The 15,569-nt window shown below is 37.2% G+C and overlaps 1 protein-coding gene across 1 annotated transcript; it reads right to left on the reverse strand.

Moving 5' to 3' along the window:
• Positions 1-746: 746 nt before the first annotated feature.
• LOC105052969 (uncharacterized) lies at positions 747-13,693 on the reverse strand. Its single transcript, XM_010933957.4, is given in 6 exon segments — positions 747-1,191; positions 5,914-6,030; positions 6,151-6,262; positions 12,023-12,099; positions 12,240-12,961; positions 12,964-13,693. Coding segments are annotated over 6 exon segments (1,956 nt in total). The 5' UTR covers positions 13,547-13,693; the 3' UTR covers positions 747-846.
• Between the last annotated feature and the right edge of the window lie 1,876 nt (positions 13,694-15,569).

Genomic DNA, 15,569 nt, shown 5'->3' on the forward strand with positions numbered 1-15,569 from the left:
CGAAATTTTACGTTCACAACACATGTTTGATATCTCATGTTGAGATGATCTGGTCGTAACAGTTTCATTGCAGGCCTTATGATCTAACATAAATTAACTTTTGATCCTTTGGAGCAGTGAGAGTCCAGCCATGTAACAGTTCCAACAGATATTTTATTGATTGAAATTTTAAGTTCATAGCTAATGTTTGGTAACTGCAGTTGACATGATCTTGACAAGAAAGTAAAGGTACTAACCACCCTTTACGTAGTTAAAGCTTGATTGAAAATAATGAAGGTCGCAACTACAGTCAAAGATACAGATTACCTGTAGAGTGAAAGTAAAAATCCACAAATTTTGCCGTCACTGGTAAGGTGGACCCTAATGGATGTGAGGTACAGTCGCAGCCCTACAGCCAAGCAGCAGCAAAGCTGCAAGAGTTGTTGAAACGAAGTACCATCAAAATCCAACCCCTTGGTTCAAATGACAAAATTTCCTTAGAATTTTGCAGGTAGATCATGGAAAAAGTTTAGCGTCATGTATGTGAAATCATGCCGTATAACACGATAATCAATGCACAAACAGAATAAACAAATAGTCAATCAATAACGATGTACTAATGGTGCCTCTGGAGATCAAAATTTGATACGTAACTGGCACGTGCTTGAAGTTTCTTTGATTTTTAAATGAACTAGCACAGTTTTCTCTCACTTGCTATAATGCACGAGCATCCATGAGCAGGCAATTCTCAGTTCTCTGGACCAAAATAAAAAAATTGCAAAGAATGCGAAGACCATTACCTTATAATTAAACAATTACAAGAATCACTTACTTTTCTTTTCTTCCTGGATACAAGAGTATATAAACCTAGACAAGGGGTTCTGAGAGTTCCATTTCATTACTATCTTGTTGCACACCACCCTGGTATCCAACAAAGTTCAATCCCAGCCATTGCCATGGCCAGCAAACATATCTGTGACTGTTTCTGTTCCTTGAGTCATCCTGATTATCGGATTCTTCAAGCTGCCTGGTCAGCTCCTCCAATCTCTCCCTCAGCCTTGCAGATCTCAAATCTGCCAGCCGTAATGATTTCTCAGCTGCATCTCTCGCAGCCATTGCTGCAGCTGCAGTCTCTTCTTTGAACTTGAGCTTATTCTCTGATTCTAAAATTGCCTGTTTTGCCTCCTCAAGCTCTTTCCGGAGAGCTGACAACTGAATGTTCAAATTAACAATGTTTAAATCTCATTTCCAACTTATGCCACATCAATAAGGGATCAGTAGCAACATGAAGTGATAATGACAATAACTAAGTTTGAATAGAATTTTAATGAGCTATCCGTACAAATAGAGAAATGTCAAGGATGTTACGAAAGAAAGACTACTGATTTATATGACAAGATCTTAGAAGTCAGAATGACCTAGTAACTTCAATAGAAATCATAGAAAGAAAGAGTTGATAGATATATCCTTATCTGAGGAATTCTACTCACAGATTGTGCATACTACTGATCATTTTTCTGTGATTCATTCGCTGTTGGGTACACAATGAGTTCAATCTTCTTAAGTAACTGCAAGAGGTATTCTACAATTTAGACCCTCGCTGATAATCTCGAATCTTCAGCCTTCTTATTGTCATTGTGATTTATGATTTGACATTTAGGAATTTCTAGACCAGATCCACTAATTGCCAGATATGAGAGTAAGAGAATGACATGCCAGTGATGTCACATGACCAAAATTATCAAGGCAGCATGTCAATTTATGGAGTTGCTGCACCTCAACACCGCAGAATCACACCATGAAGAAGCAAAAATCTCTTTCTCCATCTGCCTATCTATTATTCATCTATCTCTGTATGTAATAACCCGATGTATAAATAAAAATATTTACACATAAACATGAATACGTGACACTTGAACGTGAATCATTTTGTGGAAGCATTAAGTCTTGTTTATTGTCATTTTAAATGAGATGTTTTAGAGACATAATATGACGTTTCTTACAGGAACTTTGGATTTTGAGAAATATATTAGCTTTTAAAGGACTCTATCTCCATCCAACAGCAAAAATCTTAAGTTTGAATTAAACTTGGAAAATCAACCTTTTGTTCTTCAGCAATATGATTTTAAGTATTTTTATTAAATTTAAATGGGTGTTACTTCCTCATTTACATGTAATGTCTTAAGAAAATAGATATATAAGAATGTATGTAATAGAATGTCTATTATTTTATTAGTCTGTTTGTCCTTATAAGTAATCTGTTTCACTAAAGTCCTTGACCAAACTGACTTATACCTAACTACCCACCCAACCCAACTACTAATTGAACTAAGGGGAACCAACCTACCTAGGTAATTGACTAAGGCCCTGTTTGGGATTGCTGCTAGAGCTTTTGGAAGTAAAGCTTTTGGAAGTAGAGTATTTACAAAAAGCTATTTGCTGTTTGGTAATCATATTTATAAATTGTTTTGAAATTTTAATATATGTTTGATAACTAAGATAAAAAAATACTTTTGGTATGATAAAATGACAATAAAAAACATTACATAGTATTATATAGTAAAGAATATTATAATATAATATTATATACTAAAATATGATTATACTATATAATATTATTATCATTTAATATAACATAATAATATAATATAATAATATAATAATATAATTTATAATGTAATATAATATAATCTAATGTAATAATAGATTATAATATTTTATATTATATTATTATTATATAATTATATTATAATAGATTATATTATATGTCTATAATATAAATATTATTATATTTTAAAATATTATTTTATTATATAATATTATTATCATGTAATATAATATAATATATACTATAATATAATATTATTATAATTATGATATAATATATAATGTAATATAATATAATGGATTATAATCTAATCTAATAATAAATTATAATATAACATATTATATTATATTATTATAATATAAAATATTATATTATTAATAAATATTATTATATCAAATTATATTTTAATAATATAATAATATTATAATATATTATATTATATATTTATAATATATCATAATATTAATTTATTATTATATTATATTTATAGTATAATAATATAATATGATATAATTATGAGATTTGTTAGTGGATATTTCTGTCATTTAAAAATTTTATTTAAATCAAAATAACTTCTTGACATTAACCAAAAAGTACTTTTGAGAAAAGCTTCAAAACAGAGCTTTCCTCCAGTAAATTTTTTCAGCTTTCTAGTAAAGCCAAAATAGCTTCTTAATTTTTTATCAAACATCACTGTAGCACCCCAAAGTGCTTTCTAAGGGTCAGAAACTGCTTTCTGACATTTTAAAAGCTTAACCAAACAGAATTAAAATCCAGTTTAGGATTATTATTGTCAGTAGAGCTTTTGAAGCTTTTGAAAGTAAATTTTTTACAAAAAGCTGTTTGATGTTTGATAACTACATTTATAAAGTATTTTGAAACTTTAATATACGTTTGGTAACTAAAATAAGAAAGTGCTTTTGGTATAATAAAATGATAATAAAAGATATTGCATAATATTATATGATGAAAATCAAAATATTAGTATATTATTATATAATATTATTATCATATAATGTAATATAATATGTAATATAATTTAATATTATACTACAATATAATATTCTTGTAATTATAATGTAATATAATGTAATGTAATATAATGGCTTATAATCTAATCATATAGTAGATTCTATTATATTATTATATTATTATAATATAATAATATTATTAAAATATTATTATATTATGTTGTATTATTATAATAGTAGAATTATATAATACATTATATTATATATTATAATATATCATAATATTAATTTATCATTATATTATATTTAAAGTATAATAATATGATATGATATGATATAAGATATAATTATAAAATTTGTTGGTGAGCATTTTGGTTATTGAAAAATTTCATTTAAATCATGATAGCTTTCTAATATTGGCCAAAAGCACTCTTGGTTAGTGTTTTTATTTCATATGAGCTTGTGCATTGTTTGGATTTCTAACCTACATCATCTTTTCCAAATGATACAATTTCTTTCCTTAGTAATTCTCATAACTTTTATATGTTTGAAGCTGCCATCCTTTGAAAAGTCAATTTCAAACCTGATTATTGTTTTAATCAACAAAACCTAATCAATTTTGGAAAATGGTTTTTTATTAGTGGCTTTTCAAACTTGAGGTCGATTTCAGGTTTATGTGATAAACAACATTATCATTCCAAAATTAAGGCTTCTGAAATTTTGCTGCTATCAGCTTAAGCTTTAAAGTTGTTCCATATTTTAAGACATGGTTCAATGCAAGGACTTAGAGAGATTTTCTTTTTTTTTTTTAAACTCTGCTGCCATGATAGTTTGAATTTATTTTTTGCTTCAATATGAAAGTTCTGAATGTGTATAATATTAAGCCAATATTTTTGAATTAATTTAAAAATCCTTCCAAATCTAAAAATGATATCAAACTTGAAAGATATATTTAGATCCTTAACCAAGTGTGACTTGAGTGGTTTCACTCGAATTTCAATAAGGAACCTCTGCCTAGGTGGTATTCACGGCCTCATCTAGATTACCAACGAGTATCCACGTGGATCCCCAGCCAGTTGGTATATGAGTGGTCTTGCTCAAATTATAAATGAGGATAATAAGTGACCTCACTTGTATTTACAAAGAGGGTAAGAGAGGCCTCAAGGGAAGAAAGGAACCTTATAAGAAAGTGGAAACTATGTAAAATCTTAGAGTTTGGTACCAAATGTGCTTTAACGGTTTTATTGTTTTTATTTCTTAATAAAAGATTTTAATTGCAGAATTTTATTGAAGTGTTATAGTGAACCTCTGCTTGAACTTTGGAAAATTATTCAACTTATGACCTAATGTGAATTATCTGAACTATTTTCACAAAAATCATGTCTCTTGATCCTTGCACAGCCATCATGTTTCTATTGAAGTTTTTGATTTTATTTCAGTGAACCCATACTTGCTTTTCAGTGAGAATTTTATTCATAAAATCTGTTATGATTTAAGAAATGTGTGTGTTCAATGGAAATTTAAGTTCTTGACCACGGTAGAGGATTGCTGGCTGAGCTTTGCAGCTCCCTCCACTTAATTTTCAATCTTTTCAGAGGAAGATCATACATATGAAGTGGACCCCTTTCCAAGCAAAAAGAATGCATGATCTGAAGTTGTTATATTGAATGGTCATCAAGGCAACACCGGTGACATAGCTTTCGTGTTTTGATTGATATCATTGACGATATAATATGGTGCATTAGAGAAGGCGTAAATAGTTATTGGATCACATGGTTCTTTCAAAGAACTAAGTTTCAAAAATATTTTGATTGATTGTGATGGTCACACCTAAAGATTCGAGCAAGTTCAAATTTCGGCTCGTGACTCACTCACTCCTCTGTATATGTACCTTACTCTCCATTTCTTTGTTTATGTGCAGTGTCTCTATGTGTGCACAGGCATGCACTTTTGTGTGAGCATGCTTGTCTAACTTGAAGTACAGGGCTCCTCCTTATGAAGGACCTTAGGAGCTCCTTTTAGCTTGAGTTCAGATTAACCCAAAAAAAAAAAAAAAGATCCACTTGTTTGAAGGAGACATGACCAGCACTGCTATGATAGTTAAAGGTTGTCCACCCCTTCCATAGGGGAAACCTTTAACAAAAAAAGAGAAATAAAAAGAGAACTATTTAGAAAATTCAGATCCCTATAAAACCCCATATGCAGAGGCACATATAAACTTCCTAAAGTTAACGCCAATGACTTTAAGATCTTTCCTAACTGGGCCTATATCAAGAAGACACTGCCCAAAATATTGTTACCATTTAGACACAAGCATATTCCAGAAATCATATACGGCCTGCATAACTAGCATACCTGAGTGAGAAAGTCTTGCTCAACTGCTCTGCCAGCTGCAGCTTCTTGTTCTGCCGCAGCTTTCCATCTTGCAATTTCTTCTTCTGCTGCTGCAATGTCTAACATGAGGCCTTCAACCTTCATAAAGAATACAAAAATTTACTTTTATTACTTAATGCACTGCCGATTGGAATGATTATTGTGAAAAAATGGCTTTAATATTGCACAGAACATGCATGAAGAGTGAGGCTAATTTACATTCTCATTTGCCACCCGTTCCTTCTCCTCAAGTTCCTTAATATGATGCTTTTGCTGGGTAATCTCTTTTGCTTGAGCATCCAAACGAGCTTTAAGTAAACAGGACTCTGCCCTTAATCCAGTAAAAGCACATGCATACAGAGGAAAGCAACTTAGCACCAATCTCAAGACACAAAAAAAGAAATAGCAAGAACGCCAACATAAAGGCTCCAGTAATCTGGTCAATATGCAGCTTCAATGAGTGCGCCACCTTTATGTCCATTTCATTTTGTAAAGTAAAGAATAACACAGAATTGTTATCAGACAAACAACTTCCATAAGGTTGGGGGTGTGAGCAGGGAGGTTCAACCACATTAACTATCCCTAGGAAAAGAACAACCAAAACTGTTTGTTGCGCTAAGGACAAACAAAGGGAATAGAAAATAAAAGGAACAGTAAAATTGAGGAATAGAAAATAAAAGGAACAGTAAAATTTGCCGTCCCCAGTCAAAGCCTAGGCATTAACCATTCAGCTGGTTGATTTTGTTCATGAAATATGCATGACACCTTGAAAAAAAAAATGAAAAAAAAAATACATGATAGACAAAACATTGAGAAGCATGGAAGAAAGATGTCAGGGGCATCTTGTTGCCTGCAAATCTATTTCACAACTGTCATCGAGTTGCATTGCAGCAAAATATGGAGAATTAAAGTTATTGCAGACTGTTATAAGACCTTCCAATGCTGCCCATATGTCAGCAACAACGACAGAACCACTTAGTTGTCAAGCTCCAACATGAAGCAATGAACCCAAGCAGTCATGGAGAAGTAGGCCAGCTCCAACCACAGGTATGCTTATTGACAACACCATCAAAATTAACTTCAATGACACATGCGGTGGGGAAAACAAGAGAAGATGACAGGATAAGAGAAGGAAGAATGAAGAAGACTATTATTTCCCCAGGACAAAGGCAAAGAATAGGAATAGGAATAGGAATAGGAAAAATTGGCAGCAGATGAATAGCTGAATCCATTCCAAGGCTAACTAAATGCTTCCATAATATAAAAGTCAGATGACTTTAGCAGTTCAATGTCTTTTTTCATAATATAAATCAATTATACTCATTGTGCGATATCCATTATGACGCTTTATTAAAAGAATGAAAACTTTCAAAACAGGAGCAATCACTGTAGGAGAAGAGTATATAGGTTAGAAAGTTTAATAAATTAAGAAGGCATACCTAGTTCAGGAGTATTATTTTATCATTTACCATCAACATTGTCAGATCTTTTTTGGGGGTTCATTTTTGTTGTTTATTTTAGCCAGTTTGCTAATTATTAATTTATTCATAATACAAGTCATCCGTTCAAAAGTAACTACCATCCCACATTATAAGCATTCACCTATGAACTAAATATAATAAAGAATAAACAAGATATTGACGGTTGCTTTTGGGAGTTTTAAATTTCAAATTAATGAATGGTAACTTGAGCTTGACATAAAAAGAATGGAAGTTCAAAAGCTGAGACATTTTAGAATGTGTTTGGTTATTAAAAGAAGAAATTTAAAAAATGGAAAAATTCCAGATGATACAGGGAGATAATTTCAATAAAACCAAACATCAGCATTTATCATGCAGCTTTTAACAAAATTTGAGCTTAAATAAGGGGGACTCTCAGTTGTTATTCTTGTGCCATTTGTCTCATTGCTTCACGAAATGTTGATTACCTTTTTATGTATGCTTGTTCACCCATAAAATTTGCAAGTGCTTGTTCACCCATAAAATTTGCGAGTACCATTTGCTTAAGCATGTTATTGGAGTACACGATGGAAGATGGAGAAAGAGGTCGTATTCTCAAATCCTTGAAATCTGCTTTCCCTTGATGGTGATCAATCATATTAGAGCAATTGTCTAGCATGCCTGAGGAGAACGATATCATTGTTTGCTACAAGAAAACATTTCCTCAAGAGCCTGCTTATTGACACTTAATGGCAAAATCAATCCACAGAGGGGTGCTAAAGTGCATGGTAAATTTCAGACACCTAAAGCTGAATGCCTTCAAATATAGAGGAATGACCTATAGATTAATTCAACAGGAGAGCTATGGCTGGATCAATGAGGATGATTAAAAAGGATTTATGAATATAAAGTATGAAATTGACATAGAAGCTACTCTCCACTGGCATATGATATGGGCCTGCAAAACCTTAGTGAATGCAAACTGACATATGAATGGAAGGATAAAAACAGAGGCTCACTTCTAAGCTGGAAATTTCTATAGTACTCTAGATGTATCAAATTTTGCTATGATGCAGACCAACTTCACAATGTTTATTGACTAATATTTAATACTCTTGCCCAAATAGTACGACCATTCTTTTCTCCAGAAAAAATTGAGGTCCACCCCTTTGTCTGACGCCCATTTTAAGTGTAGGACCTGATCACCAGCAATTTTGTTACTGGCCTTAGCTTAAATGGTCATCTTACTTCTGCCGGCACATCTATAAGCTGGTATAAAACAACACATAAGTGCAAATAAAACAGGAATAAGTGTATAAAGACAAGGCATGACTGTGCACAATGGAATGGTCTTTAAACAAGAAATGGAGTAAACAAAAAATGGCAGTCAAACCTAAAGGAGGGGATCAATTCTTTCACTCTTTTTAATAGCAAAGACAACTTGGTGCACTATGAACCTCAATAAGGTGAGACCTAAAGAATAGCTTCATGGTTTTCCTTTCCTCATAGAAGTATTTATATATAAAAAATAGAAAAGTATATGAAACTGAACAAGAAAAAGAATATGAATATTTTATTTGGACTTTGGAACTCCTCAAACATTGTTAACTGAAAATCTGAATTTTATATGCCACCATTTTTCCTGAAACAGAAAAAGGACCTGCTTTATTTGACATCACATACAGTAATAGGTCAAGCTAAAAGAATAAAATATCAAAGACATGCTACTTTGGAGAATTTGAGCCCACAAACAAGACCATTAAAAATAGATAAAATTAGCCATCCAACTTTCCATGAAAATAATGCACAAGATGCATGAATGTTTAAATGCCAATACCAGGGCCCTTCCCAGCATAGCGCCTAGTCAAGTATGGTAATAAAACAGTCTCAAATTTATCTTAAACAACCACTAAAACAAAAACAAAAAGACAAAACATGAAACGGCAAAAATAAATTAAAAGAATCAATGTCCTTGACACTAAGCCGTACTGAGTCCAGAGATCCAAGGTCTTGGATGCATCTTAAAACCCTTGCTCTCTCCTGACCAGCTCCTTGATACTGGAGCATGAAACAAGGCACATGATTGACATGATTCTTTTGGTACAAGAATATTATTCTTACTATAACCACACCCATGAGTCTGAAGATGTTGTGGACTAAGGCATTGTGCAATGCCAATTCATGTCATACAACACATGTTGTACCTCTGAGATTGGCATAGTACAAGGGCATGTTTGTGTATCATGCATGCTAGTCGATGTCTATTCATGTTTGTCCATGGCAATGTGTGTCAATCACAATGATGGGAATAGACAATGATAAAAAGACACATGAGCAGCATGAACACAAGCTAGTATAGACTAGCACAACCTTAGTTTTAATGCTACTAGCCATGCCAAGCAGCCAACTTTGCATGGCATGGCACAATACAATATAGTTGATCCATGCCAATTGGGGATTAGCACAATGCCGCACAGCCACACAGTACTTATAATCCTTGTGAAGTGTTTTAAGTAGGTTACTTGAAGGTGTAACATAGAAGTGAACCGAGATGATTTGTCTAGACAGTGGTTGAAAGCCCTTGCATCTTGGAACCATCATATTGAATGCATTATTAGCATGCATCAAAAAATACTATTTGGTATAGTAGAACATTCAACTACTCCCTTGAAGTCAATCAAAATATCTATTATTATATATTTAAACAAGATGAGCATTACATTTTTCTTCAAGGTGTTCTAGAATCATTCATTATCACCTTTAAATCATTTCATGGTCCAACTATAGTTAAGCAAATTACGAGCATTCAACATGGAATGAATTATTCTTTAACAAGGTTAGCCAACCATGCCAAATTGGCCAATCAGTCACCAGCATGGTTCAGCCAACCAGTTTGGTATATAATAGCTGCATTTTTTTTTGCAGCCATCCAGTTCTCCTTTGCTTAGTCACTTGATTTTGAAGCCCTCCATCCCCAAAGCCCAAATCACATGTGAGTCTCTCTCTCCTCTCCCCCCTCTCTCTTTCTCCCTCTCTCCTCTCTCTGTCCCCATCGTTAGATCCGAAGCTACCCTGCAATGGCTCGAACTCTCTCTCTCAATCCCCATTGTTGGATCTAGAGCTCTCAAAACTTCCCCATGATGGCTCGAACTTCCTCGGCCCCTCTCCCTCCCTCGCTCTTTGTATTTCAATACATCCCAAAAATGGTACAATATGGATTGTACCATACTGAACCGCTCGCCAGCTGGTATGAACTTCGGTATTGGTTCGACTAGACTTATTCTTCAACATGGAGGACAAGACTACATGCAACCGCAGCAACTCAAACCCAAAGTTATGTGGCCAACAAATTGCATCCCCATATGCTGCCAAAAGAATCATGTTTTAAAACACCACTACACATTTGCTGAAATATACATTGTCGTATAAAAACCCAGCCCCATTTAAGCGTGTGAAGTATAAAATTATTTTATATGCATCATGCATTAACGAGAGGCATTAGAGCTAGTTCTAGTATGCGAAAGATTAGGAATAATTGGAGGTGCATGAGAACTTGGAGAGAGGGGGGCATAGAGAGAGAGAGAGAGAGAGAGAGAGCGAGCGAGAGAGAGAGAGAGATGACCTCCAATTGGGGTCAACAGATGATAATCATTCAGACTTACCAAAAGTTTGAATCTTGACCTAGTTCTGATCCAAGATTGATAAGGATTTTCAATCTAGTAATTAACAATAATGATTGATCATAGAATCCTATGGTAAACCACCAAATTAATTAAGTGTCAATTTAATCAAATTCTATACACATGCCAAACCACCATTGGATCAAGTTGAACATCAAGATAAGATGGGAGGAGGGACTAGGCAACCAAAACCCCAACCTAGCTCCCCCACATGGCCTTCTTTATAAAATCCCTTTCCACACCTCCATCCCTCTCTTGCCCACTTCCCTCCTCCATCGCACCACTCTCTTTCCACCCTTTGCTATTCCCCTTTTTTCACTTTCTTGTGGTCCTTGGAACTAAGAACTCTGACACCAAAACTAAACCACCAATCCACAACTACTAACTAATGATCCAACAAATCTCTATGGAGTAAAGGAGTCTCTCTCTCTATATGTGCGTGACTCTCCTTCACTCTTTGCCCCTCTGCAAGCATCTCCAGTCCATTCCCACTACCCCCATCACTGAAACATCAAATTGCAACACTAGCCCCATAAATCAACATTTGATTAAATTGGGTTTTTAGATCAGATATCTAATTCTACAGAACCCCCAAATAGCCATTGTACTAATTTGTCAAACTACCAAATAAGATAAAATTAGACTATTTGGCTAGTGAATCAGATCTTGACCAATTCCTATCTAGTCTGAGTTCAATGAATTCACGTACATAGATCCATGACATGTGACTTCTATAAGTTTCTTTCTAAGGTTCTGGTTCCAGTTCCTTGCACAATTCAAACCATATACATTGGACTAAAGAGCGATCGCGTACTAATAATCAACACAAACAAATACACTTGCCAACCAGATAAGCAATAATATGATACTTGAGAAAAGATAAGAAACACAATGATGAAGCAACCCCCTCATTTCAATACTCAAAGTTGCAAGTGTGGACATAGATAAATATACAAGATATATGATGGATACCTGAGTGCTTCAACCAAATGCTGCAATTCAAGTATCTTGAGTTGAGATTCCTTTACAGTACTTTCCAATGCCCCAGCCTATAAAAGAATAAATGCAGCAGATTTTACATACTGATTCTTAAATATTCACATTTGAAAAGTCTACTGCAATTTAATTTCAAAATTAGTTATTAGCAACTGAAACATTCAACACCTAATCAGGAGTGCATGTTACTTACCAAGGAATAGACTTCATCCTCTCCTCCCTCCTCTGAGCCCTCTTTATTCTGGCCATCTAATCTCAAATCAATCCCAGCCTCTCTCAGCCCCTCTTGTGCGACTTGGAAGACCTCATTTGTCTTGGACGACAATGCACTTCGGAGCAGTGTCCCAATATGTTGTTTCTCTGCCAACAACCCTGTCACTTTCTCGTTCAAGGCCTTCACTTCCTTACTCCTCTCCTCCACCTCATCCTTCACTTTATCCACCGCAACCTTGGCCAACTCATAAACCGACCTCGTCCCTTCCAACGAAATCCGCAAATTCTCCTCCATATCCATTTCTTTCCACATAAATAAAGAGTCCGACGAATCCAACTGATCCAAATCGTTCAAATCCACAGCTTTAATTATCTCACGAATCTGCTCGTAGGCCTTCGAAATGTGATTCATCTGGTCGATGAGCACCGGCCTCTGAGCGTCCAATTTAGCTTCCAAACTCTTCAATTTGCTATCACAATCCTCACTGAACTGCCTCAGCTCCGATATCTCATTCTCCATCTCGGAGATCTTCTCACCCTTGTCGGAAACTGACCTTTCCAGGCTCTCGATCTCCGCACCCTTCTTCGAGATCTCCTCCCTAAGACCACTAATCGTCGCCTCGAGCTGCGACACCTCGATGGCGATCTCATAGTTCCTCTGCTCCATCTGCTCCCTGGCCTGGTCCCGGGACTTGGACGCCCCTCGATCTGCTTCGTGAGCTCCTCGACTATCTCGTTGGTCCGCTTGATGACCCCGTAGGCCGCGGCCGGCAGGCCGGCGTACTTCTGGGACTTGGGGAGGCCGCCAGCGTTGAAGTTCTTGAAGCCGCTGACCTTGCCGGAGATCTTATGGATGCCGGAGACCAGCATCTGCTCGGCGGTGCTCATCTCGGACTGCAGCGAGTCCCTGTTTTTGAGGGCCTCGTCCTTGAGGCGGAGGGCCTCGGCGAGGTCGGCAGCGGCCCGATCGGCGGAGCGGGCGGACTCGTCCTTCTCGCGGAGGGCCTCGTCGCGCTTCTTGATGGCCTCGTGGGCGAGGGCCTTGAGACGGTTAAAGGAGGTCTGGAGGTCGGCGCGGGAGTCCTCTGCGGCCTTCCGGGCGCGTCGCTCCTCCTCGAGCTCAGCAAGGAGGTCGCGGAGGCGCTGCTCGGCGGCCGCGGCGGCGGTGGAGACGGAGGACGGATCATCCGGGGCGGGGGCGGGGGTGGCAGGGAGGACGATGGGGAGGGGGTCGTCGTCGCCCTCGACGTCGCTGAGGACGGCGTCGTTGGGGTCTTCGTCGGCCATGGAGGGAGAGAAGGAGGGTCTACCTACCGGTCGGGTCTTCGGTCTGTTTTATTGGCTTTCTGGTCTCCCCCTGGGTGGAGGAACCGAGAAAGAGAGTTGTGCACGGACGGGACGGCCATTTTGTTTGGGCTGGGAAGAGACCAAGAATTGGACCGGTTTGGGTTTAATCGTAGGCGGGTTGGACTTGGTTTATTGAGAAATTTGTGTTTGGAAAATCTCAACCGACTTGCTTTCGTTGCTCGGAGCATAGGGTCGCCTTGCAGGTTTGCTTTGCTTCTTGGAACTTGGAAGGTGCAGTTGGAACTACGAATGCTATATTTCTTTTCTTTTCTTGATAAACGAAGCATTCATATAATGCGGGTACAAATATAATTTAAAAATTAAAAATATATTTTAAAAAGATATTGACAAAATAGATACGCCGGTTCAACAATCTCACCCATAATGGTCCACAATATCACCAGCAAACTAGCAATTCTAATCGGCGGCGCTGTTCAACTTACATAGATGTGTTTAACATCCATAAAGACATACCCCGTCAACAAGCTTCAGATATTATAGACCAATGGGTTAGAGACTATCCACTTTTCTCACCCAACCTTCAAATCTAACTCATCACTATCATTGATGTTGAGATTTGGTATCTCAAATTTGATCCATAGTGATTAAAATCTAGATACAGAAAAGTCCAGCTCGAAGAGCACGTTGTGAGGAGCTCGAAGATATGGAACAATGGGGCCCATAGGTGAGGAGCTCGGGTGCACAGACCCGTGGGACACGCAGCCCAAGCGTGCACTGGCCCAGCACAAGCACAGGCGCAAGGATGCAGGCCCATCGTATAATGCGGTCCACGTTGGACAGCGAGATGTGACGCGATCCACGGGTAGCGCGTGGACCGATCGCATGGTCCACACACTGTTCAGGGCATTTCATGCTCGTTTTTCGTGGTTCATGAGCCATCTGTGGATCGATATGGTGCAGGGGCTAAATATCACGGTGTACAGAAGTTGGTCTGCATGATCCAACATCTAGGAGAGTTCACAGGCACGATCAGACGGCGGCTGAATTTTTGGAGTTCAGTCAGAAGTGTCTTCGATCTGTATTAGGTTTAGGGCCTATAAAGAAGGCCTGACGGTCCATGGAGATTACAGAGTGCAACCGGCAGAGCAGAGGCAGGTAGAGCACTGACAGAGGATCGGTGGCAGAGTAGAGCGACAGCGAGTAGCACAGCACGCCGTGTAGAGGCAGCAGTAGTGCTAAGGATATGGCATGATGTAGCGGTTTGGATCATAGGAAGCATTCAGGGTCGTCGAGGATCCTGATACTGGCAAGCCTTTGAGAGGGTCTCCTTGGATGATTTTGTGAGAGCTTTTATAAGTACTTCTTGTTAAGGAGGTTTGTGTATGAGAGTTAAGAGTGGGTATTCTTCTCTTGTACTTATTTTTTTCTCATTGTGAAGCTTGCATGCTCTGTAAAGATAGTACTTGGACTGATCTACGTACTTGATTATGTTTTCATTTTATTTCTTTCTTTTTGCTGCAATGAGTGGTACCGGATCCTGTTTAACAATTGAATCCCCCTCCACCACCAGTCGGTTAGCCATGAGAACTAGACTCGTCAAGTAGATGCCCTCCCAGACAGTCCGTAGCTCCATGCTGGGAAGAGTGGTTCCAAATAGATGGACTCCTCCAGCCGCAATGAACCTAGAGTCAGGACTCTTGATCACAAAATTGGTACCACCACTGCCACTAGTTACACTGCAATCAAAATTGAAATTGAAGAAAGTCGAAGATAGAGGCTTCCATGTAATATAAACCCTATGGGGTGCTACAAGAGTGGAGAGATAGTTTCAGGTATCCTAACTCGTTAGGGTCAATCCAGACGATGACGCATCTAATATCTCGACAGTCTAAGATAAAGCTCTCTCAAGCATGAACCTTGCTGACTACCATCTCTCCTAAAAAAGACTTGTGTTTCGGACAAACCAGATGTGATAAGCAGCATAAACTACCCTAATGCCAAT

Source organism: Elaeis guineensis, chromosome 10, assembly GCF_000442705.2.
Source record: "Elaeis guineensis isolate ETL-2024a chromosome 10, EG11, whole genome shotgun sequence".
NCBI classification, from domain to species: domain Eukaryota; kingdom Viridiplantae; phylum Streptophyta; class Magnoliopsida; order Arecales; family Arecaceae; genus Elaeis; species Elaeis guineensis.